This window comes from Canis lupus, chromosome X (genome assembly GCF_003254725.2).
Source record: "Canis lupus dingo isolate Sandy chromosome X, ASM325472v2, whole genome shotgun sequence".
In the NCBI taxonomy this organism is placed as follows: Eukaryota; Metazoa; Chordata; class Mammalia; order Carnivora; family Canidae; genus Canis; species Canis lupus.
Genome location: NC_064281.1, coordinates 75469806 through 75491903, shown reverse-complemented (window position 1 = coordinate 75491903; position 22098 = coordinate 75469806). Strand labels below are relative to the sequence as shown.

General features: G+C 41.5%; 3 protein-coding genes across 6 annotated transcripts; 1 reads left to right on the top strand and 2 right to left on the bottom strand.

The window, feature by feature from the left end:
• Window positions 1-1494: 1494 nt before the first annotated feature.
• Window positions 1495-7641, bottom strand: HNRNPH2 (heterogeneous nuclear ribonucleoprotein H2). Of its 3 annotated transcripts, none has more exons than XM_025431696.3 (2): window positions 7489-7641; window positions 1495-3722 (listed from the first exon to the last, which is right to left on the bottom strand). In XM_025431696.3, exon 2 carries the CDS (start codon window positions 3667-3669, stop codon window positions 2320-2322), a length of 1350 nt encoding a protein of 449 aa, XP_025287481.1. In that variant the 5' UTR covers window positions 3670-3722; window positions 7489-7641; the 3' UTR covers window positions 1495-2319. The 3 variants fall into 3 exon arrangements, with proteins under 3 accessions (XP_025287481.1, XP_025287482.1, XP_025287483.1); XM_025431697.2 differs by having other exon boundaries at window positions 7501-7639; XM_025431698.2 differs by lacking the exon at window positions 7489-7641 and adding an exon at window positions 4534-4751.
• Window positions 7642-7674: 33 nt separating this feature from the next.
• Window positions 7675-16431, top strand: GLA (galactosidase alpha). Its single transcript, XM_025431699.3, has 7 exons — window positions 7675-8095; window positions 10907-11081; window positions 12028-12205; window positions 12797-12888; window positions 14362-14523; window positions 15523-15720; window positions 16105-16431. The coding sequence occupies exons 1-7, from the start codon at window positions 7902-7904 to the stop codon at window positions 16366-16368; spliced, it is 1263 nt and encodes a 420-aa protein (XP_025287484.1). The 5' UTR covers window positions 7675-7901; the 3' UTR covers window positions 16369-16431.
• Window positions 16432-18639: 2208 nt separating this feature from the next.
• RPL36A (ribosomal protein L36a) lies at window positions 18640-21611 on the bottom strand. Of its 2 annotated transcripts, none has more exons than XM_049107287.1 (5): window positions 21359-21611; window positions 20865-20970; window positions 20407-20474; window positions 18997-19119; window positions 18640-18712 (listed from the first exon to the last, which is right to left on the bottom strand). In XM_049107287.1, exons 1-5 carry the CDS (start codon window positions 21491-21493, stop codon window positions 18692-18694), a joined length of 453 nt encoding a protein of 150 aa, XP_048963244.1. In that variant the 5' UTR covers window positions 21494-21611; the 3' UTR covers window positions 18640-18691. The 2 variants fall into 2 exon arrangements, with proteins under 2 accessions (XP_048963244.1, XP_025287485.3); XM_025431700.3 differs by having other exon boundaries at window positions 21383-21611.
• Window positions 21612-22098: the final 487 nt, after the last annotated feature.

The window sequence follows — 22098 nt, the reverse complement described above, 5'->3', positions numbered from 1 at the left end:
TATGCAATCTGTACTTTAATAGAAAGTTTAAATTACTTGTTACAGGAATGAATGTAGGGGAGGCAATCAGGAATCATGAAGAAGTCGTTCTTAGAGCTGCTCTTCTGGGCCTTTAGCCATTAGAGAGTGCCGCACAGGGTCACAAAATGTGGTCATGAGACCAGGAGCATCAGCAGATTTTTTTAAAGACTTTATTTATTTATTCATAAGACAGACACACACACACACACACATACACACACACACACACAGAGTAGAGACACAGGCAGAGGGAGAAGCAGGATCCCTGTGGGGAGCCCGACACAGGACTCTATCCCAGGACCCTGGAATCATGCCCTAAGCTGAAGGCAGATGCTCAACCACTGAGCCACCCAGGTGCCCCAGATTCTTAAACACAAACCCAGAATCACCAGATTTCAGAAACTCTAGGAGTGAGGCCCAGTAACCACTGTTTTTAGAAGCCCCACAGATGATTCTGGTGCACACTAAGGTATGCGAACCAATGGTTAAGAACAAGCTTTAAATGCCCTGAAAAACCTCATAGTGTTTAGAGACTATTAATAAATTCATGGAGGAGACTGAATTACTTATATAATAACATAGGCTTCTTTTTTAGAACATATAAAGGTGCCTTAGATCTTCCATATATGATTCAATGAAAGGAAGGGGATTTGTTTTTACTTTCTGGCTTTTGGAGAATGCTGTCTTGATAAAGTATAGTTTCCAGAGAAGCCCAATAGTCCTGTGGACATGGAGAGTTTAGAAACAGAATAATACTCTACCTCATTAAACAAATTAAAATAGCAACGGGATACCATTTTTCAACTAATAAATTAGCCAAGATCAAGAATAATATGCATCATGGTGGAGGGGGGCAGTGCAAAGAGTACCATAATGTGACAATGCAAATCAAAAGCCTTAAAAATGTGGGTACACTTGACTCAACAATCCCACTTTTAGGCATAGATCTTAAAAATAATGATACAGTGAACAATTTATGTATGATGGTACTAATGTGTGTTTATAAAAATTAAATTTAAATTTCAGTGGCAGGGGCACTGGGTGGCTCAGTGGGTTAAGTATCTGCTTTTGGCTCAGGTCATGACCTCAAGGTCCTGGGATCAAGCCCCATGTCCGGGACCCTCCTCAGTGTGGAGTCTTGCTTCTCCCTCTCCCTTTGCCTGCCATTCCACCCTGCTTGTTCTATCAAATAAATAAATAAAAATCTTAAAAAAATAAGTTTCAAGTGCAGAGGACTTGTATCAAAGAAATGGTTCATATGATGGAACATTTTTAAAAAATTAAGCTGTTGGGGCGCCTGGGTAGCTCAGTTAAATGTCTGCCTTCAGCTTAGGTCATGATCTCAGTGGCCCGGGATTGAGCCCTGCATCCAGCTCTCGGCTCAGCGGCAAATCTGCTTTTCCTTCTTTGATCTCTCTGCCTCTCTCTCTCTCAAATAAATAAAATTTTTAAAAGAAATCAAGCTGCACAAGATTTTTCATTTTTAAAAGGAAGATTTATTTAACAAGTTTCACTTAGTACAATACATCTAATGGAAATCACAATACAAGGAAAGGTTTAAATCAAAGTCTCAGAATCTCATACAAACAACATGACCAAACTCCTAAAGTATTGGTATTACATCTCAAAATTGTCCCAGATCTTTAAAAAAGTAAAAGTGTACACTCACGTGCCTTACAGGATATTAAACCAAAAAGCTAGAATTAACAAACATGCCAAATGTTTTCACTTTGAATCGTAGACACAGCTCCTATATTTGAGTTTTACAGAAAAGCATGTTTCTCAACATGCATCCAAAGTTTTCAAGGTATTGTGGTATAAGAGCAACATTTAACATAAGTGAAACTGCTTTAACCTAAATAATGCTTACTGCTTAGGTATACTCCTACAATGTAACTAACTTGAGGAAAGCTGAAAATTGTTTTAACAGTTATGGTCAATACTGAACGTTGTTATTACACCCTAGATGAATGTTTCAGTGTTCAAAATTACTGAGCTTAAAGTTGTAAAACCTTGACTTCCACTTTACAGTAAGCATGAATCACAAGCCTGTAATGCAAAACTGTTAAACTTAACTTTTGTTTTCTTAAAAAAAAAAGGAAAGAATGAAAGAACGAAAGAACGAAAGAACGAAAGAAAGAAAGAAAGAAAGAAAGAAAGAGGAAGCTGACCAAGAGTGATCAGAATCAGTATTTCCCATTTACCAATCATACTGGATATACTAGACATCCCTCCCATTCTACAACTCCCATAAATGCAGAGATTTTATTTTTGTAATAGCTGTTTAGTATTGTTTACTTAAGCGAGGTTTGACTGATAGTCACTGGAGTTTTCCTGCAGCACTTGGTCATATCCACTCATACTGCTCTGACCACCGTACCCACCTCCATAACCCCCGCTTAGCTGCTGGCTGGCAGGGCCCCCATAACTAGATTGGTTGGATAAGCCCATTCCTCCCATCATTTGACTACCATATGCACCACCACTTGCCCCTGCTGTAGAATTCAAAAAGAGTTCTACATAGCTGTGATCATAAGCACCCCCACTTGTTCCTGCAGTAGAATTCAAGAAGAGCTCCACGTATCTGTGTTGCATATTAGCTTTGTCTTTTGCCATAGCTGCCACAGCATCTTCATGGGTAGCAAATTCAACATCTGCCTCACCAGTAACTCGGCCATCGGGTCCAATTTCAATGTGCACTCTCATGGGGTTAAGAGGTGAGAAAAAATTGTAAATATCATTCTCAGTGGCTCTGTAAGGTAATCCCCTCATGTGTACACAGTGCCCTGTGGTGCTCTGGAAACTGGACCCACCATCTCCATATCTATGGTCAGACATCCCTGAAAAACAGTAATTGAGGTCTCTTCCAAATCTATCAGACCCAAAGCCATAGCCATCATTATAGCCACCATAGTCATCATAGCCTCCATACCCTCCACCATAGGCACCACGCCTCATCCTTTCAAACCCAGTCCCTCTGCCAATACTATTATACCCTCTGCCAGCCCCTGGCCTATCATAAGGACCTGGCCGCTGCATAGCCATGAGCTTTCGCGGGGGGTCGTAGTGGGTTCGGACTTCAGCTCGGCTACTCTTGAAGATTTCAATGTACCTATGCCCTATTCTTTCCTTGTGTTTCTTTAAGGCCTTTTCAGCTATCTCCTGCGAAGCAAACTGCACAAAGGCCTCCCCCGTGCTCCGCCCCTGAAAGTCCACCGGCAGTGTCATCCCATTTGGCACAATTTCCAACCCTGAAAAGAACTGAACAATCTCTTCCTTGCTACAGCCAAATGGGAGTCCTCTAAGCCGGACGAAGCCATCGTTGGCAGTATCAGGACTATTCGGACCTGTATGCTTCAACACCCAATCCATTTCAACACTGTTGGACTTGAACACTTCAACGTATCTGTGTCCCATGGTTTCTCTGTCCTTCTTCAATGCCAATTTCACTTCATCTTCGGATTCAAGTTCGACAAACGCTTCACCACTTGGTCTGCCTTCTCTGGTATAGATGAAACGAATACCTGATGTGCCGTTTTGGATCTTGCAATCAGAGAAGAAGCGCATCACTTCATCAGCTGAGCAGGACCAGGGTAGGCCCCTGACCTTCACCACGAACCCCTCCCTGCCTTCCGTGCTCAGCATCATGATGATTGTTGGGCTCTTGGTGGCAAGCTTGGCTCAATGCAGTTTCAGTGTAGCTAAAAAAAAAATTAGAAGACTATTGTCATGGAAAAATGTTCACAACATAGTAAGAGAAAAAAGCAAACCAATAATATAAAACTCAAACGGATAGCTTTGTTCTAAAATATTCATATAAATAAAAAGACTGCACCAAATTTTTAATTCATTCATCCAAAGATTATTTACTCAATACCTATTATGTGTTGAATACCGTTAATAGTGGTTATTTCTGGGCAGTAGGCTTATGGGAACTTTTTTATTAAAGGAGTATTTTCTTTGGACATTTCTATGTTTTAGGTTTTCTATATTGAACATATATTAACATCATAGAACACAAAAGGCATAAAAAATCAGCAGCAAAATCACTGGAAGCTGTGAACAAATACGAGATAGCTATACCTGATTACATAAAAATGAAAAACTTCATTACATCAAAGGTAAGATTAAACAGAATTAAAAGACAATACACTTGAGAAGACACAACAGTACATTAATATCCTTATATAATGAACTCATGCCAATTAATAAAATCAAGGAAATATTAAGGCCTAAGCAATAAATGGGAAAAAGACATTAAGGGTGATCATACATTCATTTTATATTTTTCAACTGGCAAGTCCAGTACTTGGCTTTGGGATACAAGGATCAATAAACCAAGAAAGGGTTTATAGTCCTACAGGGGCATTATACATCTTTACTAAAGGCAAAAGGGCAAATAAACATTATTCCTGCTATGACAAAATTCTGTATAGCGTGAAAAGGTGGTATAAAACAGGGACTAGTTGGTCAATTCTAACAGTTGGCACAGAATTGTTTAAACAGACTCACCAGTTCAAGGATCCACAAATAAATTTTTAAAAATTACAATGGAGCATAAAATAGGATGAGCCCAGGCAAGAAGTTAAGGCTGGCAAGGTAGAGAGTAAGATCCCAAAGGCCTTACTTGATAGACAAACGTTAAGAGTCTTCTAAGGGTTTTAAAACAGAGGAGTGGGGTAGGGGAGTGAGGGTAAGGGAATGGGTAAGGGAGTGGGTAAGGGAGTGAGGGGAGGAAAGTGAGGTAACCAGAGCCTTTTCAAATAATAGATCACCCTGGCAACAGTGTGGAACTCAAACAGAGGGGGCTGGTGTGACACAAGCAGGATCAGTTATAACCCCAACCTCTTTTTGGCAATAAGGATTTCACCTAAGGCAACAGTTTTAAAAAAGAAAGGATAGCCCCTGGGTGGCTCAGTTGGTTAAGCAGCTGCCTTCGGCTCAGGTCCTGATCTCAGGGTCCCGGGGATTGAGTCAAGACATCCTGGAGCTCACTGCTTAGTGGGAAGTCTACTTCTCCCTCTCTCTCTGTTCCCCCTCCCCCCCACTTGTGTGTGGGCTCTCTTTCAAATAAATATTTTTAAAAATAAATAAATAAAAAAGAAAGGAAGGATGTAATCTACACATTGAAAGCAGTGGACTCTGCAGGACGTGATAACAGATTAAATACAGGAGGAATGCAGATGTGAGGATATAGGAGAGTTGTCTGAGAAATGTTCAAACTTCATCAATTATCAGAAATCGAAATTAAAACCAGAATTAATCAACATTTTTCACCTACCAAGACAGTGAAAATTAAACAGTAAGGATAAGCCAATGCTAATATTCAGGGTTCACAACCACTCCTAGAGGAGTGAAAGTAGATACAGTACTTCTGGAAAGCAATCTGGAAACATGTATCATGCCTTCTGATATAGTAAATCCATTTCAGATTATGTGCCCTAAAGAGATGATCTGAAATTCAGACAAAGATTTATGAAGCTATATATTCTTCAAAAGGTATTTTATTAAAGAGTATTACACAATTTTAAAATTACATAAATATTTAACAACATGAAGAACTACATATGCTATAATCTCATGAACCAGGATCACAGATGCTTTATAATCTCAACTATGTAAAAAAATATATATGTTTACATATTGTTTGACCCTGCTAAAATTCCTTCCGGAAACTGGTCAACAGAAATACTCACAAATGTTCACTGCTATTGCACTGTTACTAATGGCAGAAAATTAGAAACCTAACAATTCATCAATAGGTGAAAGGCTGAATAAATTACAGTATACTTTATCCTTAAAATGGAATCCTCCAGGCCTGAGTGGCTCAGTCAGTTAAGCATCTGCCTTTAGCTCAGGTCATGATCCCAGGGTCCTGGGGTTGAGTCGTGACATCAGGCTCCTTGGGAGGAGTCTGCTTCTTCCTCTCCTTCTCCCTCTACCTCTTCCCCCTGCTCGTGCTCTTTCTCTCACTCTCTAATACATAAAATCTTAAAAAAAGAAAATGGAATTCTATGCTGCATTTAAGAAAAAAGATCTGCCGTAATCTAGATTTCCAAAATGTATTAAATAGAATATGCAGAGTGTGATCCTATTTTAAAATATAAGCATGCAAGTATATATGTATGTAAATGCATAGAAGATCTGAAAGTATATAATACAAATTTGTTTTCTGAGAAAGCAGGAACTGGGGGAGGTAGACTGAAGTAGATTTTCACAATTTACTCCATATACTTCTTTATAATTTTAATTTTTAAAAATCACTGTAATTGAAACAAAATATTAGAAATATATATATATACATGGGGAATGCATCAAATGTTAATAGTGATTTCTCTGAGTGGCAAGTTTATGACTTTTTAAATGTTATTTTTTCAATTTCTTGTGCATTCTTAATTTTCTATACAGATTAATTTTATTTCAGCAAAAAATTTTAAATATTTTTTATAAAGTTTTCTAACTTTGTATATGTGCATGGCTTATCTGACATGGTCCTCTTGGAAAGAAAGTACAAAGTTTATTAACTGCCATAAAACTACACTGAGGATTCAGCCAACATTTACTAATTGCTTATTATATGCCTGGCACACTGCATCCTCAAATAATACTCTTCATATAAACCATCTTTAGGGGTGAGTGACTGATTAATGGGCTGGTCTTTAGCATGCCCTATCTCTTGGATGACCAATCCCATTTCATGTCCCTGTAGCACTCCAGAAATTAACATCCCTTCTGTAGTGGAAGGGAGATTCTGCTTCACTACTGTATCTCCTGGGAAGGCCACCAGGACTAAGTTGCTGAAGTAGGAACTAGGATTCCATTTGTGGGTTAAGAAATTGTGTATTTATATGTGTGTTATACACATACTTTTTATACACCAAAATGCTGAGTAGTTATCTCCTGGTGAGGAACTGCATGTATTTTTTAAATTTATACTATACTGTTATTTTTTGAATGTTCAAAACTAGGTGTAGGTTGTTATTATAAGTAGAAAAATAAGCGTTATTTAAATATTCAATTCAGTAAAAACATTTATTGGGCGCCTCGGTCAGGCACGCAGCGTTTGCCTAGATGTGACTCTACAGATAAAATTCACTTGGTGCGTCCCCCTACAATCAGTGGGGACTAAGTGCCTGAATGGATGGACGAGCACTCTGGCCACTAGTCTCAATATTTGTTTTTCCTAACCCAAGGACGTGGTTTTCAAGCGTTTTCACCTCACAGTTTCTCTTAAGGGTCCCCTGAGACCCACCCAGACAGACTGATATACAGAAACACATACACAGTCACGAACGTCCACCATTTCCCCACCAGGCGCAGCAAAGGCGGCTTCCCGGCACTGAGATGGGGGAGGGGGAGCGGGGGAGGGGAAAGCAGGGAACGAAAAAGGCGGAGGCGGCCCGCGGATCCTGCTTTGGTCTTCATCAGCACCACCCTCGGGTCCCCAGTTCCCACCCACACACCAACCTCTAACGATACCGGACAATTTTCCTCCTTCTTCCCTCAAACGGCTATAGCGAGACGGTAGACGACGACCAGAACTACTTCTGCTCACGTAAGCGGCTGATCACGTGACCACCTACGTCATGTGAGATCTCGGTCACGTGAGCAACTCTCGGCTTAGACTCGGGATCTCTTAAGTGCCGCACTTCCTTCTGGTATGGAAACAGGGAGGGCCAATATCAAGAAAGAAAGCGTGTGGTTGGTTGCGGTGCGCCTTATGTGACTGATCATTGGTTTGCCTCTGGGGATCACCGTCCCAGTTGCCCGAGAAACAATAACGTCGTTATTTAATAACTCACCGCTGATTGGTCCGCCCCTAAAGTTAAATTTAAAAGCCCAGATTACCAATAGAAATTTAACACTGCATTACGGTGACAATGAAGCTGAAGAGCCAGTTGCTGCAGCCGTGCTTCCTACTGGCACTTCGCTTCCTGGCCCTGGTTCTCTGGAGCGTCCCTGGGGCCAGGGCCCTGGACAATGGCTTGGCGATGACCCCTACCATGGGCTGGCTGCACTGGGAGCGTTTCATGTGCAACGTTGACTGCCAAGAAGAGCCAGATTCCTGTATCAGGTATGAGAGATACTGAGTACTCCCTTGCGTTCGCCTTTCCGTGTGTTCGTCTGTCTCTGTTTGGGGCAATAGAGGGTCTCAGAGGGAACATTTGACCCTGAGGCACGGCTCCCCTATTACTGCTGCTTTTTTATCCTCAGCAAACTGCCCTGGTTGGCAACTAGCCCCAAACTTTGTCTGGCGTGACCCCTTCTATGGTAGGAGTCGGGTCAGCAGCCTCTGCTTCTCCGTCTGTCTGTGCCGGATCACCCAACTAGGGACTTTATCCATTCACCATCCAGTCCTATTCAGACTCTTCTAGTGAACTGCTGTTCTGTCCCTGCCAGGCACTGTTAGTGACCACAGCTGGGGTGAGTAGGAGAGACAGAGGACTAAGCCACGTGCAAGTTCTTCTGCTTTTTGGGTGAGGAGTTCCTTGGCTGTAACTGGAGGGAGTTTAGAGGAACCATGGAGTCTCTGAGATATCCCCACCCCTCACTCTCTTGAGTGTGGCATCTGGCTCGAAGGTTGACCTGGAGGAACTTTACAAAGGTTTCCTCCTATCCAAATGTGGAGTGTTCCGTAAGCGGAAATGGCATAAAGTAACTACGGAATTACAATTAATTTATTTTTTTTAAGATTTTATTTATTTATTTATTCATGAGAGACATAGAGAGAGGCAGAGACACAGGCAGAGGGAGAAGCAGGCTCCATGCAGGGAGCCCGACGTGGGACTCAATCCCGGGTCTCCAGGATCACGCCCTGGGCTGAAGGCGGCGCTAAACCGCTGAGCCACCCGGGCTGCCCTACAATTAATTTATATGGAAACATTTCAAGCATTCCCAGACTCGAAGAATAACCTCTCTTGTTTGTTTGTTTGTTTGTTTAAGATTGATTGATTGATTGATGATAGACAGAGAGAGAGGCAGGCTCCATGCCGGGAGCCCCAGGATCGCACCCTGGGCCAAAGGCAGGCGGCAAACCACCGAGCCACCCAGGGATCCCCCCTCTCTTGGTTTTGATGCACAAAATAAATGGAGATAAATTACAGATGCTCACAGACACAGTTCAAAGCTGTGGTGGTTTAATGCTGAGGAATGTAGTTCCGAACACATATTTCCTTTTGCCTTTTCCTTTTTTTCCCTAAGTAGTGGTTGGCTTATTTTTATATCTGATAATAAAACTAATGCATGATCATTGCAAAAAATGTAGACAGTAGAGTATAATGAAACTAAAGTTTTCCTGGCACAGAATAAGCACTTAACAAATTCAAATCATATGTATATAATTTATTTAAGCAATCTCCTGTTGATAGCTATTCAAGCTCTTCCATTTTTTTAATTCTTGTGAAGCTGTGTTAACCATCCTTATATATCATAAGATTCTTGCCTTAGAAGTGTAATTACTGGATCCAAAAGTATGCCCATTTTGTTACATATAAAACTATCCTCCCCAAAAGTCTTACAAATGCACATTCCCAAGAACAGTGTATGAAAATGTCTATTTCCCCACACGCTGGCCAACACTGCATTTTTGTTATTCCTTTAAAACAACAACAACAAAAAACTTTGTCAATATGGTGTTTTTATTTCCACTTACTGTTTTTTAATTGAAATGTTTTGAGTTTGGTTTTGGGGTTGTGTGTGTGTGTATGCTTGGTCTATCATATTATGAATATGGTGACTTATGTTGGTTTTGCATGAATGTGTCAAAAACATCAATTTTTTCTTTTATGATTTCTGGCTCTGCATCATGCTAAGAAAGTCTTTACCTGAAAATAATATAGTCATCTACATTTTCTAGTGGTATTTTTATGGATTTTTAAAATTTTAAAATCTTTAATCCATCTGGACTTTATTTTCCTATAAGGAATGCCACATTTAATATATAGTAAATTCCTGGGGCACCTGGGTGGCTCAGTTGGTTAAGTATCTGCCTTCAGTTCAGGTCATGATCCCAGGGTCCTGGGATCTCTGCTCAGCGGGGAGCCTGACTGTCCCTCTCTGTCTACCCCTCTGCCTGCTTGTTTGCGCACGTGTGCTCTCTCTCTCTCAAATAAATAAATATTTTAAAACTATGTATATACTAAATTCCATGGTACCAGATGGCTGGAAAGATCTCTTTCAGAACTTTGTCTTTAATTCCACTGATTTGTGTATTCTAATGCTATTGTACTATACTAGCTTCATTTATCTTTTGTGGAATGTTCATATGTTTTCTCTTAGGTGAACTTTTGAATCATGTTGCCAGCTTCCTTAAAAAGTCCTTTTGGGGTTTGTTCAGGGTTTTATTAAATGTATAAGGAAAAAAATGTATAAGGGACGCCATTAAGAAAAATGTATAAAGGTGTGTTTTGATATTGAGTTTTCTTATTCCAGAGCAAAATAATGTCTCTCCACTTACTGAAATCATGAGAACATTATAGTTTTATTCATATGAATCCTGCACATGTCTTAAATTTGTCTCTAGGTATTTTAGGTTTTTCTGTTGCTTTTTTGGTTGCTCTTGTGAATGGTATCTTTTTTTTCCAAACAGGTTATTGTTGATATTTAAGGAAGCTGTTGATTATAGTAACTTTGTAGTTTCTTACTTCACTCAACTTTCTTCTTCTAATTACCTTTTCAATTTCATGTATTTCCCATTCCTAATTGTTTGAGGTACTTAGCGTGGAAGTATTCAGGCAGGGAGGAATAAAAAAGGGCCCAGTCCATTTTACCTTACACTGATTGCCACTGAACTGGGCAGTAACTGGGTTGAAACAAATTGCAACACCCCAAGATGCCTAATCATTTGTTTAATGAATTGCAATGATTCTTGGAATTTCTCTTTCAGTGAGAAGCTCTTCATGCAGATGGCAGAACTCATGGACTCAGATGGCTGGAAGGATGCAGGTTATAAGTACCTCTGCATTGATGACTGTTGGATGGCTCCCAAAAGAGATTCAAAAGGCAGACTTCAGGCCGACCCTAAACGCTTTCCTAATGGGATCCAAAGCCTTGCTAATTATGTGAGTTTATAGATTATTCTCTTTCATTCAGGAGACTGTAAGTACTTTTGGACTGCAGCTTGTTCAGAAAAACTGAGAAAGTATTATCTATCAAATTGTAAGGCTTATCAGGTGGAATTTTCAGTCTATTAGCAGACCTTTGTTTTGCAATAGCTTTTGAGGCCCATCTGAGAGAAGTTCTCCTTTTGCTGAAACCACTGAGTTCTCTAGGAGGAAGAAGGAACTTGGTTCTTGACATGCGTGCATATATTTCCATATGTTTTAAGCAGCTATTACAATTGTAGTATAACTAGAAGATAGAAGGAATATATTCTGGAACTTACAGAGTAATACAGCTGGACGCTTAGGTAAAGGCCATGAAGACAGATTTATTCAGTACTACTGCAATAGGGAAAAAGCCAAACTCAATTTCAAATACAACAGAGACAAGTGGGGTTTTATAGTCAATGAGCAGACTTGGGGTCAGTGGATGGAAATTACCAAGAGGAGACATCAAGGGCAAGAGGATTCTTGCTAAAGGCAGGCCAAGGGTAGGGGATAAGAAACTTGATCAGTTATCAGGAGTAGGGAGATGATTTGGCAGGATTCTTGCTGAAACAACATGAGGCCCATTTGAGGGCACAGAGGAGCCAAAGGTATGGTCATGGTGAGAGTCTCTTTCCAGATAATTGTGTCATTGCTATGGAAAGGTAACTTTTAGGATCCCACCAGAAAAAGATGAGTGATAGCTTTCCCTTTAGTTCAGTATCATAGCTTAGGTGTATAGTTTGAATTCAGCAGAATTGGAGACTGTCTCCCAGCTAACTCACCTGGATAATTTTAGAGGTTTGTGAAAAAAGTCCCTGATGCCTAGTGAAATATACTTTGTCTGTGCCCACAGCCTGGAGTGGTTCTCTCTACTTCATGGTTGCCCTTCTGTTGGGGTGATCCTTTCCTCTCATTTCAGGTCCATAGCAAAGGACTGAAGCTAGGAATTTATGCAGATGTTGGAAATAAAACCTGTGCTGGCTTTCCTGGGAGTTTTGGACACTATGACATTGATGCCAAGACCTTTGCTGACTGGGGAGTAGATCTGCTGAAATTTGACGGTTGTTACTGTGACAGCGTGGAACATTTGGAAAATGGTACGTTTCATTCAAGAGATATAGCCATGAGCAAAAGGAGGAACTTGGAGTCCAGGGTAACTGGAGCATCCAAAGAGCTAATCTTCACATTTTAAATGTTCAGTCATAGTACTGGAAATAATTATTCTCTATGTGCCAGAGCTCCTACCTCTTCTTTTCTTTCAGCTCTCCATGCATTCATTCATGCATGCATATAAAATTCATGCATGCCTAATCATGGCTCATACTGTGCACATTTCATTCAAGAGGGCTCTGAGTTCATTACAAATAGTTATTGTAACCTTCCAGAACATCTCTTGGGAAAGCATCTGGAATGTCAGTCACAGAAAAAGAGCATCTTCATTCCTGCCTTTCCTCAGTATATGCACCATCCCACACTACCTCCTCAGAACAATCCCAACAGTCTGGGAGGTACTAAACACAATTTAATCACAGAGCAGCCACCTATCTCTGCTGCTGGTTAAAATATAACCGTGGCCCTTCCAGGCAGCCTCTTTTTTTTTTTTCCTCAGGCAGTGTCTTTCTAAAATACATAACACCAGCTGGAAATTCCCTTATTTCCCTCATTTTCCCCATTGTTTTCTCATACAGGTTATAAGCGTATGTCCCTGGCCCTGAACAGGACTGGCAGAAGCATTGTGTATTCCTGTGAGTGGCCCCTTTATATGTGGCCTTTTCATGAGGTGAGCTAGTGAGCACAGAATCCAGTAGAGCTTTGCTGATAGATTTTTCAGAACCTGAGAACAAAGGATCGCCTTCAAAGTCCAATCTTAACAGTCTCATCCTACCATCCCTCTCAGGATCTAACTACTTCTCACCATTTCCACTGCTATAATTGGATTCTAAGCTACCATCACCTGGGACCTCAGTCATCTTTGATTCTAACCTTTGTCTCATAGTACACAACACATCCACCAGTAATCCTATCAGTACAATCTACAAAATACATCCCGAATCAGCCCACTTATTTCTGTCTCTGTTGCATCCACCCTGGTCTTCCAAACCACCCTCATCTCCACCCAGACTACATCATCAGCCTAGTCTGCATCCACTGTCCTAACCATCCATTTTTGGAGCAGCATCACAGTGATCTTGTTAAAATGTAAATCCTATCACTCCCCTGCTTTAAAAAGCATTAGCTGGCTTCCCCAGGCACTCGGAATAAAAGCAGACTCCATTGACCCAGACCTGGCCTGCCTCCATCCACCCATTACTCTTTCCATGGCTGCACTGGGTTTTCTATCTGTCCCTCAGACTGGTAAGTCTGCTGCTGCCTTGAGGACTTTACACTTTTGTTTTTTCACCTAGTACATTCTTCCTCCAGGATTTTTAAATTGCTGCATCCTTCTACACATTGAAGTCCCAAACCAAATGCCACATATTCGGACAGCTCTTCTCTACTATAAAATAGCCCTCTATCCGTTTATTCCTTATCACATTGATCTGAATTTCCTTTTAAGAGCTTAGCACTGTATGGAATTATTTGTTGACTGACTTATTGTCTGTCTACCCCACTAGAATGTAAGCTCCAGGAGGGCAGGGACCTTGTCTGACTTGTCAGTCTCTCTAGCTTATGGTAAGTGTTGAATAATTACTTATAGAATGAATGAATTACTTATAGAATGAATCTGTCATTCCCTTCTAATCTCTGCAAAATGCTCTCCCCTCTTTCTCAACATCCTAAACCTGATACTCTACCTCCCTATCTACAAACTTGTATTCATTCCGTTAATAAATTATGTGCCTAGGATTCAGATTACTTTATCCTATGCTTGTATGTCCTATGTAATTTTGCAGCTTTTATTTTTACTAATAAGGATCATTTTAGTTATTTTTTATTACAAAAACGATACATATCCATTTTAGCAAAGTGTGAAAATACAGTAAGTTGTGAAAAAAATTAAAGTCTTCCATAATCTCAATACTTAGTTACCCTTTGGTAAATTTCTAGCACAAACAGTATTAAAGCCATTTTAGTAGGGATTTTAATTTAGATGGCCTACTTCTGAAGCTGACTTCTTACAATGAAATTCCATTATGATCAGAATTTAGCTCTCCTCATAGAGACCTTTAATCTGTAAACTACAACTTGACTGTTTTTGTCTTGCAAGAATGTTAGGAGAAAGTAAACAGAAGAGTTATGTCTGTTTCCACAGCCCAATTACACAGAAATCCGACAGTACTGCAATCACTGGAGAAATTTTCAGGATGTTTATGATTCTTGGCAAAGTATAAAAAGTATCTTGGCCTGGACATCTTCTAACCAGAAGAGAATTGTTCATGTTGCAGGACCAGGGGGTTGGAACGACCCAGATATGGTAAGAATCTGAGCCCTCCTTGCTCAGGCCCCTGCACTGGACCTGTTTCCTATTTGATTTTTCAAGGGAAAATTCTTGGGACACCTGGGTGGCTCAGTTGGTTAAGTATCTGCCTTTGGCTGCCGTCACAATCCCAGGGTCCTGGGATCAAGCCCCACATTGGGCTCCCTGCTCAGCGGGGAGCCTGCTTCTCCCTCTCCCACTCTCCTTGCTTGTGCTTGCTCTCTCTGTCAAATAAATATTTTTTTTAAAAAAGGCAAAATTCCTGGAAGCAGGCCTTATCTGAGAGTACTCAGAGCAAGATGCCTTAGAAAGTGGCTTCTCAGAAGTACGGGGAGCCTTATTTGGTGCAAATGCCAACAGGAAGTTTTTGGACTAAACCTTTGGGAGCGGTAGAGTTCATCCACTGCTCTCCTGCTGTGGCATGGAAGTTTCTGACATTTGAAGAAACGAGATATCTGTGTGGCTTCCTCTTCCCTGTTCTCATAGTCTGTATTTGTCAGTGGATACTCTGTGTAACTAATGCCCTTATCCTAATTGTTGACAATAGAGAAAGTTTCACTTCATATAATCAGGAAAGTTCCTTTTTAGCTTATCTAAAAGTAGCACGACTTTCATCGGCTTGTGTAGTGTGAAGGTGAGGGTATCAGATGGTGGTCACAGGGGCTTCACCAAGTCTCCGCTCTTCCTCCAGTCTTCCAGTTCTTGAGCCTAGAGGGGATGTGTACGGTGATCTCTGACATGAAGTCTTTGCTCTTAGGCTTAAAGTGCATGGGGGCCGTGCATTCCTCCCAGCAGTAGTCGCTTCACCGCTAACCTGTTTGGGCCTAGAAGTGTTCCTCATCTGTAAATGTGATTTAAAACCTAAGCCATGAATATGTCTTATTTATTAAAACAAAAGGTTTAAAAAAAAAAAAAAGAAAGTGGCTTCTCTGCATCTAGGCAACATTAAAAGTGTTTCATTTTTTTAATTTAAATTCTTGCTTTTCTTTGTCCCAGCTAGTGATTGGTAACTTTGGCCTCAGCTGGGATCAGCAGGTAACTCAGATGGCCCTGTGGGCTATCATGGCCGCTCCATTACTCATGTCCAATGACCTCCGGCATATCAGCCCTCAAGCCAAAGCCCTCCTTCAGAATAAGGATGTAATTGCCATCAACCAAGACCCCTTGGGCAAGCAGGGGTACCGGCTTAGAAAGGTACAGTAAATAAGGTTCTATGGGATAAAATAGGAATTGGCCAGTAACATACTCTCTTGCCCTCTTGTTTTTACAGTTCATCCAAATGTTTGTGTGTTTGAGATGGAATGGCTTTGTGCTCAAGTACCACCATTGCCCTAGACCCAAATCTGTTACATAAGAGGATGTACACTCATCTTTTGAGAATATTTACTTTTAATCTTCAAATCATAATCAGCAATGAGGCTCCTTTTTTGCTATTACTTTATTTCTAAAGCATGCTGTAGGATTTTAATTTTTCCTGGAAGTGCTCAATAGTTCTGACAATAACACTGAATGCCACTACTACTAAGGCAGCTTCTTGTTACCAAGTTGTCACACCTATTTTCTTGGCTTACTTTTCAGGAAGACAACATCGAGGTATGGGAACGCCCACTCACGGACTTAGCCTGGGCTGTGGCTATGGTAAACCTGCAGGAGATTGGTGGACCTCGTTTTCATACCATCTCTCTTGCTTCCCTGGGTCAGGGGATGGCCTGTGTTCCTGACTGCACGATCACACAGCTCCTGCCTGTGAAGAGCCAGCTTGGGTTTTATGAATGGACTTCAGATTTAAAAATTAAGATAAATCCCACAGGCACTGTTTTACTTCGGCTGGCAGCAAACTAAACTACACTAAAAAGTCTTTTTTAAATATATATTTTGTTGGGGCCTCTGTGGCTCATCAGTTAAGTGTTCTGACTCTTGGTCTCGGCTCAGGTCTTTCAGGTTCCTGAGCTTCAGCCCTACGTCAAAAGGAAAAAAATGGTGTATTTTGTTGCCAGTGACTACTCCACTGGTGTCTCTCTTTTCTTCCACTCCACTTCAGCTGTTCCTCTCTCCTTCAATAAAATTTTCCAGTGGAGCTTTATAAAAATTTCTGAAGGCACCCTTAGTATTTTGGGGAAAAGCTTTTGAAACAAATATGACTGATAAGAAACAGGTATAACTTATTGGGCCCTTTTGTATGTGCCAGGCAGTGCAGTGTTCTAAATGCAGTATAGGGACCCATTTGAATCCTTAACAACCGAGGCAGGTACAATCCACTATAAACTGCTAGCAGGATTTCAGCCCAGACTTTTAACCCTTACACTGCCACCTACTGAGGTGCCTGGATGTCACTGCTTACAATCTTAGCCCGAAGGGAAGATTAAAACAAATCTACTGTAATTGAAGGGCAAAAAATACCCCAGCAGGAATGACTTCCAGAGGCTACCCAATGGCCCACATTACTGAATTTTTATGGAACCATCTTGTCAAGAAACACTCCACCACTTAAGTTTCCATATCCTAAGGTTGCTTTCAATCTAGATCCAACAAATGCAGATGGCTTACATTGACCAGTGATAGCTGATCTCTGGCCTGAACACCCTCTCCCCTTTAAGTTGCCTCCTCTCCAGGATGTGATGATGCCATGACCTTCCGATTGGGTTATGTGGGATTGGATCTCTTTTTTAAGTGGAGGGGGGAGTGTGCAGAGGCAGACTGAGAACCCCAGGCAGGCTCCATGCCCAGGGAAAACTGACACAGGGCTCAATCTCACAATCCAGAGATCATGACCTGAGCCAAAATCGAGTCACTTAAAAAGCCACCCAGGCAACCTGGGAATGGATCATTTTAAAGGAATTTCCAGGCATTAGTTCCCTCCTTTTCCTACAATTGATTTGCCTGCGAACCAATCTGTAGTCAGTTTCAAGCCTGCTCATCACCTTTTCCCACTTGACCAAAAGCAGCAACTCACTCATCCTGAATGTACAACAGCACATAATTAGCAGGGGACAAAGGCCCTCAAAATACAAAGTGCATGCCGTAACAATTCCTTTGCCTGTCAGGTGATTACTCGAGTAATCAGTTGCTAAAACTGACAAACCCAGACTAATCACCCACAGAAACAAGGTAATTTTGGAAGAAAACCGTTCCATCTCACTGACATACTTCCAGTTACCAAAGTGTATCACTTATGTGCTTTGCCTCCAGTTTTGCTGCACAATATGAAAAGCTGAACATAATCAAGGATACAAAGAGGAAAAGGATGTAATAAAGTTTCCAACTAGGAGACATCTTTAAAAAACGAGATAATCCCTGTTAAATTCTGCCAGGCAGCTTAATTCACTAGAAATTATATCTTCTGCAGTTATTTCAAGATGAAAATTTAGGTCTACTTTAAAATTTGAAGTGGGGGGGCCTGGGTGGCTAAGTGGTTAGGCACCTGCCTTTGGCTGAGGTAGTGATCCTGGGGTCCTGGAATCAAGTCCCATGATCAGTCTCCCCATGGGAAGTCTGCTTCTCCCTCTGCCCATGTCTCTCATGAATAAATAAATCTTTAAAAGATAAAATTTGAGGGGGCATGTCAAAATTTTTGAGCAAGTTAGAAGAGTACGTCTGAGAACATAATGTAGTATGTAGTCTGCATAGAAAAGTGGGCCTAAATTCCTCATTAAATGATTGGAATAGCAAGAATATAAGAGAAATTCTTTCACTCTTGGTAAACCTTACATTCACTATGGATATAACTGTTACCATGGAACTCTACTCAGGTCCCATGATAACCTTTGCTTAAATAACCTAAGTGCCAAATTGGAAAATCAAAATGTTTGATGGGACTTCAACCAGTTCAAATCCAATCCAAAATGAGTCAAGTAGGGCAGCCCCGGTGGCCCAGCAGTTTAGCGCCGCCTTTGGCCTCGGGTGTGATCCTGGAGACCCGGGACGGAGTCCCATGTCGGGCTCCCTGCATGGAGCCTGCTTCCCCCTCTGCCTATGTTTCTGCCTCTGTGTCTGTCATGAATAAATAAAATCTTAAAAAAAAAGTACCCAGAAGAATCAAGTATAAATTGCCCCACAAGGGGAATTTGATGGCACTAGTTTATTTCCCTCTTAAAAAGACCAATTGCAACCAAATGAAGTGAACGTAACATCAAGATTTTATTGTCTTCATAACAAAATATGAAGTTTAGAACTGGATCACTTGGCCCTGTAATGGAACAGAAAAAAAATTAAGTTTTTTTTTCTTTTATAATGTTGCAAAGAACATCTACTCTCTCAAGTACACGGTTTATCCCCCTAAAGGGATCACCATCTTTTAATTAAGTCAAGTCTCCTCATGCCAAAACCAACACCAAAAACCTCATACCTTCAGCTATGGCTCTAGTTATCTGAAGAGCATTACCCCATTTCAGATTCCACCATCAGTAAATGGAGAGAAATATTCAACTCTCCCAAGAGAAATGATTGCACCTTCCACCCGAAATTATATACCTTTCTCTTCTTATCTCCTCCCAGTTCAAAATGCTTGCATCTCTTAATAGCCAGCATTCTCTTCGATCTGCAGTTGGGCTCAACACATTCAAGCCTCAGCACAATCTTCTTTGTAGTTTTAGCCTGGAAAAATAGAAGTCAACCCCTTCATAAATCACTGCAGAAAATCCTTTTTCAAAATAGACTGTTGGGTTAAGTACCACTTAAAAGGGAAGCTTTGCAAATGACAGAGTTGTGGCAATTTGTATTTAGCTACAAGGAGAAAATAGAAATGTGAAAATCAGTGCATTTAAGAGAAAACTTAATAGCAAGGGTAGGAGCTTGTCTAACTGCCATCAAATTCTCTATTATCAAACATCCCAAAGTAGAGCTCATCAAGTAGGCATTCGTAAAACCGCCTTGAGCTTGTGGCCTTTCACTAGCTCTACAGTTGTACTCCCCACAACCAAAAATGGGTCAACAAAGTGCATAAAAACAATGAAATAAACACAACTTTCTCATTAAATAGGGTCAGTAACTTACTTAAGACCTAAGTCTGGAGACTACCTAAGTTTGTCTATAATTAATGTCCATTCAACTATATTATTTAACTCAAGGTACACTAATCAACTTTTTAAGCCTACTCCTATCATCAGAATTCTACTTCTGCCTGTTCAGTTCTCAAAAAAACAAAACCTGGGCGGAATCTCCCCACCTTTTAAACAAGTTAGCCGAATGTGAAAAGGCAATCTGCCATTCCTTTTACCACTTTGAGATCCAACCATTTATTTACGGCACCTAAATGAACATTGAAGTTATTCCTTAGTACTTTCTGGAACGATGTTGAATGCTGAGCAAAGCACCAAAAGAAATGCTGTGTTCATAGGAATGCCGTTCCAGGGACTATACATATGCTTTAAGGGATAGCCAATCACATTTAGGACAGAATAGAAACTCATTTGACCTGGATGAGAATGACAGAACTCAGGAGACCCATGGAAGGCCTAAATGAGGATTCCAAAGAGCTTTAAAACTTCCTGAGATCAGTAGTAGACTGCAGGCTTCCGAACGGAGAAGCAAAGTGAGACGAATTCTTACTGCAAGCAAGGGCTGAGGATTCACTAGGGTAGAACAGGGAATAGGGCAAAGGAAAGGATTCACTGGTGTGCTCAAACTTCAGTCCTTAGGAAGGCAGGGAACATTACTTGATAGCGCCTCTTCAAAAAGGGAAGAACAAAAATAAAATACTGAGAGGGTGCAGTATTGTCAGACCTGGGTAGTACTCCCAGCTCCACTGCCTACTGGACATGTCACTGCATTAACAGAGAACTTCACTGAAACTATGGAAACACATGTAGAAGTGTGAGCTACAGAAAAATGCAAGGTCTTTGCCACAGTAAGTGGGAAGCATGTCAAATAGTAATTACTAACCTTTTTCCGGAAGATCGGCTTAGTCTGCCCACCATAGCCACTCTGCTTCCGGTCATAACGCCGCTTTCCTGGGAGAATGAAGTGGTTTGTTATGATATACCAAAGATAATAAATCACAGCTGCCACATGGAAAACTTACAGGTTTTTCCTTAGGTTTTCCAGCAGAAATAGCAATACCCAAGGGTAGGGGGAAGGCACGGGACTGCTCAGATTTCTACTACTACCCGAATGATGCATTAAAACCAAATTACGGGGCAGCCCGGGTGGCTCAGCTGTGTAGCGCCACCTTCGACCCAGGGCGTGATCCTGGAGACCGGGGATCGAGTCCCACGTCAGGCTCCCTGCAAGGAGCCTGCTTCTTCTGCCTGTGTCTCTGCCACTCTCTGTCTCTCATGAATAAATAAATAAAGTCTCTAAAAAAATAAAATAAAAACCAAATTACGTACAGAATGTCTTACCCTGAGCGTAAAGAGAATCTTTGCCTTTCTTGTACTGTGTCACTTTGTGGGGTTGGTGCTTACCACACTTCTTGCAGAAAGTCCGGCGGGTTTTAGGAACATTCACCTAGTAAAAAAACAGTTCAGAACGAGTAGCGTTATCAGATACCAAATGCACAACGCCCTAAACCACCCAGCTGAAGCTAAGACATCCCAGGAGGGCTCGACGCTCAGACTCCTTTGTTAGCACAGAACACTCGACTAGAAGGTGGTACAACCACATGTGCTTCCAGTACTGCAGCCTTGTTAGGCCCCAAAATGATGACAGTGCATATTCCCTCCATTCCCCGCTAGGTCTACCGCTTTGATCCCATCACTTCATTTATTGGCCCCGAAACCCAGTGCCGATCGGGGCTAAATACGGTTTCTTTGATACAACGAGTCCACGCGTGGGCCTAGAGCCATTCTCGGATGGCACTCGTCAAAATGGGTGAAAAGATTAAACTGGATGCTACCGGGCCCGCTGCCCAAGATCCTACCATCTTTGCGAGAGCGCTATCGGCACGGAAAGAAGGAGGTAGCGCCGGAAACGGAAGTATATAGGCGGTTTCTGGTCGCTCTTGCTCATGGGAGGCGGCGAGAACGACCATAGAGTCTAAGCCTCCGTGAGTACTGCCCTCTGGCGGCGGAGAGGACTCCTTTCGGAGCCGTGGGCGGGAGCTCAAGGAAGGGCTCTGCCTGAAGGGGATCCTGTCTTGCAATTCCTCGGGTCCTCCAGCTTTGCAGCTTTTCCTCCCTTCATCACTTTTGGCGGACGCCGCTAGGTAGCAGCGTTAAATGAAGGAAGCAGTACTCGTTCTGGATCCTCGGGCGTCTCTGTCCCTATCTCCAAGGGAAGCGAGGAGTAGGATCAAATGGAAGGGCCCTACACACCCATGTTCTTACTGTTTCACTTCAAAGACATTGGGAATATCTGTGACATTGAACTGCTGGTTAACTGAAGGCTTGGAGGGAGCCAGTGCTCTAACTCATGTATCACATGGCTGCTTGGTCCTTTCAACAAACGTTAATTGAATTCCTATTCTGTGTTAGGCGCTGTTCTAGGGTAGGGACACAATAATCAAATAATCACTCTCATAAATATATCATTACAAAGTTCTTTGTAAAATAGGACCGATGGTCAGCATTCAAGCAGCCCCCTGTTACCGAAGGAGCAAGTTGGCTGCCCTGGGTTCTGAAAGTGACAATGAAATTG

Excerpts from the sequence above, each read along its gene's own strand:
- HNRNPH2 (XM_025431696.3), bottom strand. The coding sequence starts at position 3,669 with ATGATGCTGAGCACGGAAGGCAGGGAGGGGTTCGTGGTGAAGGTCAGG.
- GLA (XM_025431699.3), top strand. The coding sequence starts at position 7,902 with ATGAAGCTGAAGAGCCAGTTGCTGCAGCCGTGCTTCCTACTGGCACTT. Across the intron at positions 8,096-10,906 it reads GAGCCAGATTCCTGTATCAG|TGAGAAGCTCTTCATGCAGA; the intron begins GTATGAGAGATA and ends TTTCTCTTTCAG. Across the intron at positions 12,206-12,796 it reads CGTGGAACATTTGGAAAATG|GTTATAAGCGTATGTCCCTG; the intron begins GTACGTTTCATT and ends TTTCTCATACAG.
- RPL36A (XM_049107287.1), bottom strand. The coding sequence starts at position 21,493 with ATGGTCGTTCTCGCCGCCTCCCATGAGCAAGAGCGACCAGAAACCGCC. Across the intron at positions 20,971-21,358 it reads GATCTTGGGCAGCGGGCCCG|GTGAATGTTCCTAAAACCCG; the intron begins GTAGCATCCAGT and ends TTTTTTTACTAG. Across the intron at positions 19,120-20,406 it reads AGCCGATCTTCCGGAAAAAG|GCTAAAACTACAAAGAAGAT; the intron begins GTTAGTAATTAC and ends CTATTTTTCCAG.